The sequence below is a fragment of the Salmo salar genome, chromosome ssa20 (genome assembly GCF_905237065.1).
Source record: "Salmo salar chromosome ssa20, Ssal_v3.1, whole genome shotgun sequence".
Lineage (NCBI taxonomy): Eukaryota > Metazoa > Chordata > Actinopteri > Salmoniformes > Salmonidae > Salmo > Salmo salar.
The window spans coordinates 60,350,335-60,363,002 of NC_059461.1; the positions used below are offsets into that span (position 1 = coordinate 60,350,335).

At 44.8% G+C, this 12,668-nt stretch overlaps 2 protein-coding genes across 2 annotated transcripts; one reads left to right on the forward strand and one right to left on the reverse strand.

Annotated features, from left to right (window-relative positions):
• Positions 1–1,202: 1,202 nt before the first annotated feature.
• Positions 1,203–3,785, reverse strand: rpb4 (DNA-directed RNA polymerase II subunit RPB4). The gene is given in 4 exon segments (NM_001146543.1): positions 1,203–1,601; positions 2,534–2,629; positions 2,766–2,946; positions 3,477–3,785. Coding segments are annotated over 4 exon segments (432 nt in total). The 5' UTR covers positions 3,553–3,785; the 3' UTR covers positions 1,203–1,522.
• A 541-nt stretch (positions 3,786–4,326) lies between these two features.
• On the forward strand, positions 4,327–12,035 carry LOC106580984 (uncharacterized). Its single transcript, XM_014162615.2, has 4 exons — positions 4,327–4,447; positions 9,809–10,700; positions 10,803–11,058; positions 11,300–12,035. The coding sequence occupies exons 2-4, from the start codon at positions 9,838–9,840 to the stop codon at positions 11,534–11,536; spliced, it is 1,356 nt and encodes a 451-aa protein (XP_014018090.2). The 5' UTR covers positions 4,327–4,447; positions 9,809–9,837; the 3' UTR covers positions 11,537–12,035.
• The last annotated feature ends 633 nt before the right edge of the window (positions 12,036–12,668 follow it).

Genomic DNA, 12,668 nt, shown 5'->3' on the forward strand with positions numbered 1-12,668 from the left:
AGCCTTATTCTAAAATGTATTAAATTGTTTTTTCCCCCTCATCAATCTACATACAATACCCCATAATGATAAAGCAAAAACAGGTTTTTAGAAAGGTTTGGCACACATGTATTTGGGGAGTTTCTCCCATTCTTCTCTGCAGATCCACTCAAGCTCTGTCAGGTTGGATGGGGAGCGTCACTACACAGCTATTTTCAGGTCTCTCCAGAGATGTTCGATCGGGTTCAAGTCTAGGCTCTGGCTGGGCCACTCAAGGACATTGAGAGACTTGTCCCGAAGCCATTCCTGCGTTGTCTTGGCTGTGTGCTTAGGGTTGTTATCCTGTTGGAAGGGGAACCTTCACCCCAGTCTGAGGTCCTGAGCACTATGGAGCAGGTTTTCATCAAGGAGCTCTCTGTACTTTGCTCCGTTCATCTTTGCCTCAATCCTGACTAGTCTCCCAGTCCCTGCAGCTGAAAAACTTCTCCACAACATGATGCTGCCACCACAATGCTTCATCATAGGGGTGGTGCCAGGTTTCCTCCAGACGTGATGCTTGGCTTTCAGGCCAAAGAGCTCAATCTTGGCTACATCAGATCAGAGAATCTTGTTTCTCGTGGTCTGAGAGTTTTTAGGTGCCACACTGTGTCGAGATAGCCTCGGCCTACGCTACTGCTGAAATGTGCTGAATTAATTGAGGAACATGATAATGCTCTGAAGTTATGAATGGCCTGTTTTGAAATTCACAACAATGTCATTGGTGATCAAAGTTAGGCCTACTCTATTATTACTTAATATCAGTGTCACTTGCTGTGAAATCTTTACATGATGGTGCAGCCTCAATGTGGCCCAGCGATAATCTCAGCTCGTTACCTGTATAAAAGACACCTGGGAGCCAGAAATCTTTGAGAGGGGGTGAAATAATTATTTCCCTCATTAAAATGCAAATCAAATTTATAACATTTTTGAGATGCATTTTTCTGGATATTTTTGTTGTTATTCTGTCTCTCACTGTTCAAATAAACCTACCATTAAAATTATAGACTGATCATTTCTTTGTCAGTGGGCAAACGTACAAAATCAGCAGGGCGATCAAATACTTTTCCCCCCCACTGTACCATTTCATACGGTGGCATTCATTTGAGAAAATTTTGATTGCATTTGACAAGAGGAAGTGAACAACCACTTTGTATAGCAGCTAAAAGAAAATAAAACTAATTGCTGTGAAAAGTATTTCAGATGTTTATTTGAAAAGTATTTACATTTAGGAATGTATGTATTCATCCTAGCTTGTTATGGTCTTCAAAATGGATATAATGAATGTACATCTGTGGTGCCTGATGCACATCTGTTAACCCCCCCGCACAAATGAACAGTCTGATCTGGAGGTACACATCCTGGGGAGAACGGTCAAAAGCAGTGCACTATATAGTGAGTAGGGTGTCATTTGGGACTCAGTGTCCTTCTGTGTGAGTACCGGAGACCAGTATATTCTGACAGAATGGGTTTAGGTTAGAATAGGCCAGATGAGGAGGAATTGTCCTCAGTACTGGAAACTTCTCTTGGTCTGAATGTCATCAAGGATTTGCTGCAGCTCCTCATCCTCAAACCGACCCTCCACACTGCAAAGATAACAAACAGGTTTCAGAACAAAACAGCACAACTACTGTCACTAAATGTATAATTAAATGTAACATTTATTTAACTAGGCAAGTCAGTTAAGAACAAATTCTTATTTACAATGACAGCCTACCAGGGAGCAGTGGGTTAACTGCCTTGTTCAGGGGCAGAACGACAGATTTTTACCTTGTCAGCTCGGGGATTTTATCCAGCCACCTTTCAGTTCCTGGCCAAATGCTCTAACCACGAGGCTACCTGCCACACAGTTTGGTTATACCAAACGCTTAAGCCCGATTTCCTGATCAAGAGCCGACTGCTACCCAATCAGAGACAAGGTTTAGAGTCTGGGTTAGAGCAGGGGTTTCTAAAGTTTTTCACTCAGGCCCTCCTTCCAGCATTGGGGAACATCCCGTGCCCCCCTGCGTAGGCACCACATCTACTTCTATGGGCACAAGCTCTGTTCATGGCACAAACTGTTCACAACCCTCTTGTTGGCAGAGAGAACATGTTGAAGGTTTAAAGCTTAATTCCTGCAATTGTACATATTTTGTCATGGGGTGCAAAGAAAATGTTGCTGTTTTAAAGCACATTTTCTTCAAATTCTTTAGATTTTTCCCTGTATAATGTGTATTCATGTGATATGAGTGACAAACATTACAACAAGATATTTAGGCAAAAAACATGCTTTAAAAAGTTAACTGACATGGGATAGTTGATCTGGACATTCTTGACAAGTTAAAAATGGCTCTCTAAGGTATGCAATGACTGACATGACAAGAGGAACTGATGATACACTACCCAACTTCAAAATGACACCTTGTGCACCTTCTAGAGTAAGTTGAAAGCCGGACTGAACCCCCTGGCAGTTTGGGAACCACTGGTTTAGAGGGCTGAGTATGATGATAAGTGAGGAGACAGTAACAGCAGGTCTTACCTAGGGATGAGGGCTTTGGCCTCCTCTGCTGCTTCTGGACAAAGGTTGGCCAAACTGGCTAACTCAAACTTATGCAGTTTCTTCTGCAAGAGCAAGCTGTGGGATACAGGACAATAATTTCAGTCAACATGAAAAGTTAATGAAAACATTCACCACCATATAAATGTACATTGAATTTTATAAGGTATTGACATTTGTTTTTGGTTGTGATCGTGACAACAGTTACACTGACCTGCGAACACTGGCGATAGTTTCTCTGTTTTTGAACCGGCTGAAACGTGCAGTATAATTCAGAGTTTTCATGAAGACCTCAGATAGCTCTTGTTCGTCCTCTGCACTCTCGTTCTGCTGCTTGCGATGCTCCAGAAGCATGTGTACCTCAGAGTTTAGAAGCGTTTCCGCATTCTCGAACTCTGAAGAAGGCAGGGGAGGGGTGGGTTTTAATTAAGCAATAAGGCCTGCGGGGGTGTGGAATATGGTCAATATACCACGGCTAAGGGCAGTAAAAATACCCGTAAGGGCTGTATCCAGGCACTCTGTGTCTGGACAGAGCCCTTACGGGTATTTTTACTGCTCTAATTATGTTGATAACCAGTTTATAATAGCAATAAGGCTCCTCTGGGTTGGTAATTTATTGCCAATATACCAGGCTATGGGCTGTGTACAGGCACTCCGCGTTGCGTCTTGATGAAGAACAGCCCTTAGCCATGGTATATTGGCAAATGAATCACCAACCTCTTGAGGAGCCTTACTGCTATTGTAAAAACTGGTTACCAACGTAATTAGAGCAGTAAGAATACAACTGGTATACGGTCTGATATACCAGAATTCAGGGCTCAAACCACACAGTTTATGATGTGGAATATAGTTAGATAGCTACCTTGGTACCTTAAGTGAAGCGTTATATTCAATCTAGTTAACATAAATACATTTGGATACGAACCTTTGGGAAAAAGTAGCTGAGAAGCGTCCTCCTCGATATCTCCGACAGTTGTTGTTGAACCGCCACTGGACGCCATGCTGCTTGTCACAGTGAATGAACTAGCCTTCCTAGCTGCGGGTACAGTTTTAAAAAATTGATAAAAAAAGAAACAGCTGGTATCCAGTTGCTTGTTCTGAACCAAAAATGTCGTATATCGGCGCCTTATAATTGTTTGCACAATTGTTTCGGCATTACAAAAACATTAGCAAGACGAATCTCCAAATTCAGCCAGGAAGGAAGGTGCTAGCCGAAAAAAAAATAATGTGTACCAATCAGCGTCTCGTCAGAAACAGAAAAAAAGTACTTCTGGGTCACGGAATTTCAGAGACTTTCAAAATAAAAGTCCCCCAACGTAATAGCAGAAAGGTGTCAAAAACCTGTATTGTTCATGATATAACAAATAATTGTCTAAACATTAACAATGATAAATATTTGTTCATATTTAAGTGACATTGGGGTTTTAAAACATGTTCAAAGGTCAAATAAATGACCCCAATGCGAATCAATGTACATATATTACATATTGGTTTATAGATTAAAAACTATTCTGGGTGCGACACAAAGTATTGCAGCGAATACTCAGTAGGGTCTGTAGAATGTATAGGCTATTTTATCTCACTTGGTGCTTTCAAGACAACTTGGAGTTTCGACTTGGAATTCCGAGTTGAAAGACCTCTCAAAACTATTTTTCCCAATCTGAGCTCGTTTTTTCCCCGAGTTCCCAGTTGTCGTTAAGGCGGCGACTGATGCTAGACATGTTCAGGACATGTCCGATACACAAAAACACAGACACACACGCAGCAGCAGCAAACCAACAGGATGAATCTGACGTGCTTGTCATGAGATAGTGAGTCACGTAGTAGATACTCAATTCCACCTTAGAACCAGTTTCACTTTCATACACAGCTCGAGACTAGACAGAACTTCATCGGGTAAGCGTAACAAATAGTTTGCGCAATACCATTATTGCCTGTAATGTAATAGAAAAGTAGAGTAGGACAATGATGTCCTCAGTTTATACGACCGTATAGCCTATTGACATAGGTCTGCTGTATTCTTTCTAAAACTATTCATTTGAAACGGCCAAAAACCTAAAAGGGTTCTTCAGCTGTCCCCATATGAGAACCTTTTTGGTTCCAGTTAGAACCCTTTTGGGTTGTACGTAGAACCCTTTCCACAGAGGGTTCTACATGGAACCCAAAAGAGTTCTACCTGAAACCAAAAAGGGTTATCCTATGGGGACAGCGGAATAACCCTTTTGGAACCATTTTTTTCTAATAGTGTTGGATTGCAGGAAATTTGCTTCTGGACCAGAGTCAGGAATATAAATATATAAGTATGTGAAGGGTGTGTATTGACAGTATGTGAATATAAAATGTGTGTACATCAGTAGTTGTATAGGACGAGCCATAGAATACATTACAGTTGAAGTCGGAAGTTTACATACACCTTAGCCAAATACATTTAAACTCAGTTTTTCACAATTCCTGACGTGTAATCCTAGTAAAAATGACCCGTTTTAGGTCAGTTAGGATCACCACTTTATTTTAAGAATGTGAAATGTCAGAATAATAGTAGATTGATTTATTTCAGATTTTATTTCTTTCATCACATTCCCAGTGGGTCAGAAGTTTACATACTCTCAATTAGTATTTGGTAGCATTGTCTTTAAATTGTTTATCTTGGGTCAAATGTTTCGGGTAGCCCCCCACAAGCTTTCCACAAAAAGTTGGGTGAATTTTGGCCCATTCCTCCTGACAGAGCTGGTGTAACTGTGTCTGGTTTGTAGGCCTCCTCACTCACACACGTTTTCAGTTCTGCCCACAAATTTTCTATAGGGTTGAGGTCAGGGCTTTGTGATGGCCACTCCAATACCTTGACTTTGTTGTCCTTAAGCCATTTTTGCCACAACTTTGGAAGTATGCTTGGGGTCATTGTCCATTTGGAAGACCCATTTGCGACCAAGCTTTAACTTCCTGACTGATGTCTTGAGATGTTGCTTCAATATATTCACATAATTTTTCATCCTCATGATGCCATCTATTTTGTGAAGTGCACCAGTCCCTCCTGCAGCAAAGCACCCCACAACATGATGCTGCCACCCCTGTGCTTCATGGTTGGGATGGTGTTCTTCAGCTTGCAAGCCTCCGCCTTTTTCCTCCAAACATAACGATGGTCATTATGGCCAAACAAATCTATTTTTGTTTCATCAGACCAGAGGACATTTCTCCAAAAAGTCCGATCTTTGTCCCCATGTGAAGTTGCAAACCATAATCGGGCTTTTTTATGGCGCTTTTGGAGCAGTGGCTTCTTCCTTGCTGAGCGGCCTTTCAGGTTATGTCGATATAGGACTCGTTTTACTGTGAATATAGATACTTTTGTACCTGTTTCCTCCAGCATCTTCACAAGGTCCTTTGCTGTTGTTCTGGGATTGTTCTGGGATTGATTTGCACTTTTCACACCAAAGTGCGTTCATCTCTAGGAGACAGAACGCGTCTCCTTCCTGAGCGGTATATTGACTGCGTGATCCCATGGTGTTTATACTTGCATACTATTGTTTGTACAGATGAACGTGATACCTTCAGGCGTTTGGAAAGGATGAACCAGACTTGTGGAGGTTTTGGCTGAGTTATTTTGATTTTCCCATGTTGTCAAGCAAAGAGACAGTGAGTTTGAAGGTAGGCCTTGAAATACATCCACAGGTACACCTCCAATTGACTCAAATGATGTCAATTAGCCTATCAGAAGCTTTTAAAGCCATGACATCATTTTGTGGAATTTTCCAAGCTGTTTGAAAGGCACAGTCAACTTAGTGGTTGTAAACTTCTGACCCACTGGAATTGTGATCCAGTGAATTATAAGTGAAATAATCTGTCTGTAAACAATTGTTGGAAAAATTACTTGTCATGCACAAAGTAGATGTCCTACCCGACTTGCCAAAACTATAGTTTGTTAATTAACAAGAAATTTGTGGAGTGGTTGAAAAACAAGTTTTAATGACTCCAACCTAAGTGTATGTAAACTTCCGACTTCAACTGTATATACTTACAGTGCCATTCGGAAAGTATTCAGACCCCTTGACTTTTTCCACATTTTGTTAGCCTTATTCTAAATGGATTAAATAAATCAATTTCCTCAGCAATCTACACACAATACCCAAAGCAAAAGCAAAGCAAAAAGAGGTAGAGAAATTTTAGCAAATATATTAAAAATAAAAAACAGAAATACCTTATTTACATATGTATTCAGACCCTTTGCTATGAGACTCGAAATTGAGCTCAGGTGCATCGATCCCCCTTATACAACTTGATTGGAGTCCACCTATGGTAAATTCAATTGATTGGACATGATTTGGAAAGGCACACACCTGTCTATATAAGGTCCCACGGTTGACAATGCATGTCAGAGCAAAAACCGAACTATGAGGTCGAAGGAATTGTCCGTAGAGCTTCGAAACAGGATTGTGTCAAGGCACAGATCTGGGGAAGGGTACCAAAACATTTCTGCAGCATTGAAGGTCCCTAAGAACACAGTGGGCCCCATCATTCTTAAATAGAAGAAGTTTGGAACCACCAAAACTCTTCCTAGAGCTGGCTGCCCCCGGCTAAACTGAGCAATCGGGCTAGAAGGGCCTTGTTCACGGAAGTGACCAAGAACCCGATGGTCACTCTGACAGAGCTCTAGAGTTCCTCTGTGGAGATGGGAAAACCTTCCAGAAGGACAACCATCTCTGCAGTACTCCCCCAATCAGGCCTTTATGATAGAGTGGCCAGACAGAAGCCACTCCTTAGTACAGGGCATATGATAGCCTGCTTGGAGTTTGCCAAAAGGCATCTAAAGACTCTCAGACCATGAGATACCAAGATCGAACTCTTTGGCCTGAATGCCAAGTGCCACGTCTGGAGAAAACCTGGCACCATCCCTACGGTGAAGCATGGTGGTGGCAGCAGCATCATGCTGTGGGGATATTTTTCAGCGGCAGGGACTGTTCTCCCTGTTACCATCTCGAAGGTGGAGACAGTACAGGTGCATCAAAGCTGGGACCGAGCGACTGACAACGCAGGAGTGGCTTTGAGACAAGTCTCAATGTCCTTGAGTGGCCTAGCCAGAGCCCGGACTTGAACCCGATCATCCGTGGCTCAGGTGGCTGAGGTACTTGATAATCTTCTCAGCCTTCCTGTGACATCGGGTGCTGTAGATGTCCTGGAGGGCTGACAATGTGCTCCCGAGAATGCATTGGGCTGACCGCACCACCGTCTTGAGAGACCTGCGGTTGTGTGCAGTGCATTTTAAGTACCCTTGCTGTGATATTTCCCGACAGAATCCTCTCAATGGTTCATCTGTAGAAGTTTGTGAGGATCTTAGGGGCCTAGGAAAAATGTTCAGCCTCCTGAGGTTGAAGACGCATTGTTGCGCCTTCTTCACCACACTGTCGGTGTGAAGGGACCATTTCAAGTCCTCAGTGATGTGCACACAGAGGAACTTGAAGCTTTTGACCTTCTCCACTGTGGCCCTGTCAGTGTGGATGGGGGCATGCTCTCTCTGCTGTCTGCTGGAGTCCACAATCAGCTCCTTAGTTTTGTTGACGTTGAGGCAGAGGTTAGTTTCCATGGCAGCCAGGGCTCTCATCTCCCTGTTGTGTCGTCAGCAAACTTGATGATTGATTTGGAGATGTGCGTGGCCACACAGTCATGGGTGAACAAGGAGTACAGGAGGGGGCTGAGCATCCACCCCTGTGGGGCCCCCATGTTGAGGATCAGCTTGGTAGAGGTCGAACTGTCAGGAAGTCTAGGACACACTTGGACAGGGAGGGGTTCAGACCCAGGGTCCTGAGCTTAGTGATGAGCTTGAAGGCTGAGCTGTAGTCCATGAACAGCATTCTTACAAAGGTATTCCTCTTGTCCAGGTGGGATAGGGCCGTGTGCAGTGCAATGGCGATTGCATCATCTGTAGATCTGTTGGGGCGGTATGCAAATTCTAGTGGGTTTAGGGTGTCGGGTAAGGTGGAGGTGATCCTTAACCATTCTCTCAAAGCACTTCATGATGACAGAAGATAGTAATTTAGTTCAGTTACCTTCGCTTTCTTGGGTACAGGAACAATGGTGGACATCTTGATGCAAGCTGGGACAACATACAGGGATAAGGAGAGATTTAATATGTCCGTAAACACTCCAGCCAGCTGGTTTGCACATGCTATGATGATGCGGCACACAGTCCTTGTGAGCGGTGGGGGCTCACATCGTCGAAGTGGGCGATGAAAGTGTTTAGCTTGTCCGGGAGCGAAGCGTCACTGTCCCCGACTTGGCTGGCTTTCCCTACCACATGCGTATCATATCCGAGCCGTTGAATTGCGACTCCACTTTTTCCATGTACTGTTGTTTTGCCTCATTGATTGCCTTACGGAGGTCATAGCCTGTTTGTTTGTACATGTCCATGTCCCCAGTCACCTTGCCGTGGTTAAATACGGAGGTTTGTGCTTTCAGTTTTGTGCGAATGCTGCCATCTATCCATGGTTTTTGGTTTGGATAAGTTCTAATCGTCACTGTAGGAACAGAACATTTCCCTGTTCGAGTGATCAAAATAGTCTTGAAGCTTCCTGCTTAAGTTTCTGCCTTTAGGCGGGGAGGAGCAGCATGGAGGTGTGATCTGATTTGCCAAAGGGAGGGCGGGGGAGGGCCTTGTAACCGCCCCGGAAGGGAAAGTAACAATGGTCAAGCATGTTCTCCCCGCGTGTAGCACAGGAAATTTTCCTCTGATTTTCTTTATTAACGTCCCCAGCTACAATAAATGCGGCCTCAGATATGCGGTTTCTAGTTTGCACAAAGTCCAGTATAGTTCCTTGAGAGCCATCACAATGTCGGGCTTGTGGGGGAATATACACGACAATAACCGAAGAGAATTCTCTCGGGAGGTAATGCAGTGGGCATTTGATGTAAGATCTTGAGTGGATGGCTGAGCCTGGAGTCTGAGTCTGGAGAAAGAGAGAGTTGAGCTGACCAACAGCTCACACGGTTGTGTGTGTGGCAGCCAGCCTAACGCCGCGTTCACGGCATGTCGGGAACTCTTAAATACGACCCACCTACTAGGAAACATGGGTATGATCTCTGGACCCTGATCCTTCCCACATGCTGAACTCAGACTTCATACACCACTGAAAATTGCAACAAACATGGCAATTTACTAAGAACAGTAAACCATGCCACACATAGCATGTCCAGATCTAGGAATAGGACATAGGAATGGTTTACATGCCACAGTATCTTACCTCCTCTTTTTTTGTATTGAATTTACAGAATACTAACTTCTTGAAACTCATGGAACCATGAGTCGCAGAAAGACAAGCAAAAATGGCTCTCACGCTGACAGCTCAGCCTTAAAGAGCCCACCGAAACAAAGGTATATCATCAAAGGTTCCACCCTAAATCCCTCTAATGGCTCAGGGGACTCAGGAACCAGCAGAGCGACGGCCAGCCAGGCCAGGGAAGCAGGAGCAAATACAGACACACGTTATGCCAAGAAGAACATCCCTACTGTCAGATATCATCCTGACATCGCACAGAAGAGACCTGAGGCTCATCAGCATAGTCATAGCCCTGACAAGAGCAGTCAGGTCAGGGGTAAGCCTGTGGTCTCTCCCCCCAGGACCAATCAGGATCAAATAAAATCGAATAAAATCAGCAGAGCCATGGCCAGCCAGGCCAGGGGAGCAGGAGAAAAGACCACAGACACACGTTATGCCAAAAGGAACATCCCTACTGTCAGATATCATCCTGACATCGCAGAGAAGAGAGCTGAGGCCCATCAGCATAGTCATAGCCCTGACAAGAGCAGTCAGGTCAGGGGTAAGCCTGTGGTCTCTCCCCCCAGGACCAACCAAGTTGGGGGGAGCTCCATGGTCTCTCCCCTCAGGCCCAAAGCACTGCCCCTGGGATTAGGTCAGAAAGTAGAGGTGGAGGCGGTGGAGCTCCAGACCCGGGGCCAGAGAGAGAACCCCAGCTGGTTCTCCTGGCGTCAGAACCGAATCACAGCGTCGGTCGCTCACCGACTCGCCCATAGCCGCTTCGTTACTGGCAAGAGCACGACCCCGCCGGCTTCCTACCTGGCCGCCATCACAGGCCGCGGCGCCAACGTCAAAACCCGCGCCATGACCTGGGGCATTGAGCGGGAAGCCGAGGCCGTGTGGAGGTACCATCTACTTTAATTGTTCTGCGATTGTTTTTAAATATTGTATTAAATGTTGTATTCTGTGGCTGTAATAAAGTACAATCTCATCTCATTTTATCTCAGATATCAGAGCCTGAAGAGCAAGGCCCTGGGCCGGGCGGTGAGGGTGCAGGAGTGTGGCTTGTTCATCGACCCCCAGCGCCCCTGGCTAGCAGGCAGTCCTGATGGCATTGTAGAGGACCAACGGACCGGCCAACGGCTGCTCTGCCTAGAGGTCAAGTGTCCCTACAAGCACCGTCAGAACACTGTAGCCCAGGCCTGTAGAGAGGACCCAGCCTTCTGCCTGACAATACAGGACCAGGGGGAGGAGGGGGGACAGGTTAGTTAAGACATGTTGTATCATTGTACCCCCTGACTTGGGCTATACCAAGCTTTATTTCTTTTTTGTTCAAGCATACTATCATAATAAAGGTATTTTAATTATATTTAGAGTGCCTTGCCTTGGTCCCCCTTGTTTTTGATGACCAGTTAACCCCTTAACCAAAGAGCACCTTCAATCTATAAAGATCTACCTACTTGTGTATTCTAGCAGCACTTCCCAATTCTTCTTTTCTCTACAGGTGAGGTACCATCTGAAGCCAGACCACAGCTATTTCACCCAGATCCAGTGCCAGCTGGCGGTGACAGGGTTAACCCAGGCTGACCTAGTGGTGTTCACCCTGAAGGAAACAGCCATCGTCCCTGTGACCTTTGACCCTCTGTTCTGGGACGACACCCTGGCCAAGCTGGAGATGTTCTACACCGATGCTGTCCTGCCCTACATCAGAGACGTACCAGATATGAGGCCGGTGGAGTAGCTAGCATGCCTGGACACTGTGGTAGAACCATGTGGCTAGCTGGTTCAGGATGTGACTAGCTGGTTCAGGATATCAGATATGGAAGTCCCGAGACAAACTGTAGTTGTGTCTGTGGTAAAGGACTGGTCTGGGTTGTGTCTGTGGTAAAGGACTGGTCTGGGTTGTGTCTGTGGTAAAGGACTGGTCTGGGTTGTGTCTGTGGTAAAGGACTGGTCTGGGTTGTGTCTGTGGTAAAGGACTGGTCTGGGTTGTGTCTGTGGTAAAGGACTGGTCTGGGTTGTGTCTGTGGTAAAGGACTGGTCTGGGTTGTGTCTGTGGTAAAGGACTGGTCTGGGTTGTGTCTGTGGTAAAGGACTGGTCTGGGTTGTGTCTGTGGTAAAGGACTGGTCTGGGTTGTGTCTGTGGTAAAAGGCTATGGCGACTGCAGGCTTGGAGATTTTAACCTATTACTTTACTGTCAAATATTTGAATGTAAATAAACCATGCCTGCCTTACGACATCTCAGATACCTGGAGCTGATTTCATGTGAGCAGAGATCATCCTATTACTGAACAAAACTATAAACACAACATGCAACAATTTAAAATATTTTACTGATTTTATAGAAGGAAATCTGTCAATTTAAATAAATTATTAGGGCCTAATCTATGGATTTAACATGACTGGGCAGGGGTACTGCTATGGGTGGGCATAGGCCCACCCACTTGGGAGCCAGGTCCACCCACTGGGCTGCTGTGGTTACACGTGGTCTGCAGTTGAGGCCAGTTGGACATACTGCCAAATGATCTAAAATGACGTTGGAGGCGGCTTATGGTAGATAAATGAACATTAATTTCTCTGGCAACAGCTCTGGTGGACATTCCTGCAGTCAGCATGCCAACTGCACGCTCCCTCAAAACTTGAGATATCTATGACATTGTGTTGTGTGACAAACCTCACATTTTAGAGAGTGGTCTTTTATTGTCCCCAGCACCTAGTGCACCTGTGTAATGATAATGCTGTTTAATCAGTTTCTTGATAGGTGGTTGGATTATCTTGGCAAAGGAGAAATGCTCACCAACAGGGATATGAACAAATATGAGAGAAATAAGCTTTTTGTGCATATGGAAAGTTTCTAGGATATTTTATTGAA

What these genes read in the sequence shown, in the direction of transcription:
- LOC106580984 (XM_014162615.2), top strand. Translation starts at nt 9,838, where the DNA reads ATGAGTCGCAGAAAGACAAGCAAAAATGGCTCTCACGCTGACAGCTCA. An exon ending in GAAGCCGAGGCCGTGTGGAG is followed by an intron (nt 10,701 to 10,802) that starts GTACCATCTACT and finishes ATTTTATCTCAG; the next exon opens with ATATCAGAGCCTGAAGAGCA. An exon ending in AGGGGGAGGAGGGGGGACAG is followed by an intron (nt 11,059 to 11,299) that starts GTTAGTTAAGAC and finishes TTTTCTCTACAG; the next exon opens with GTGAGGTACCATCTGAAGCC.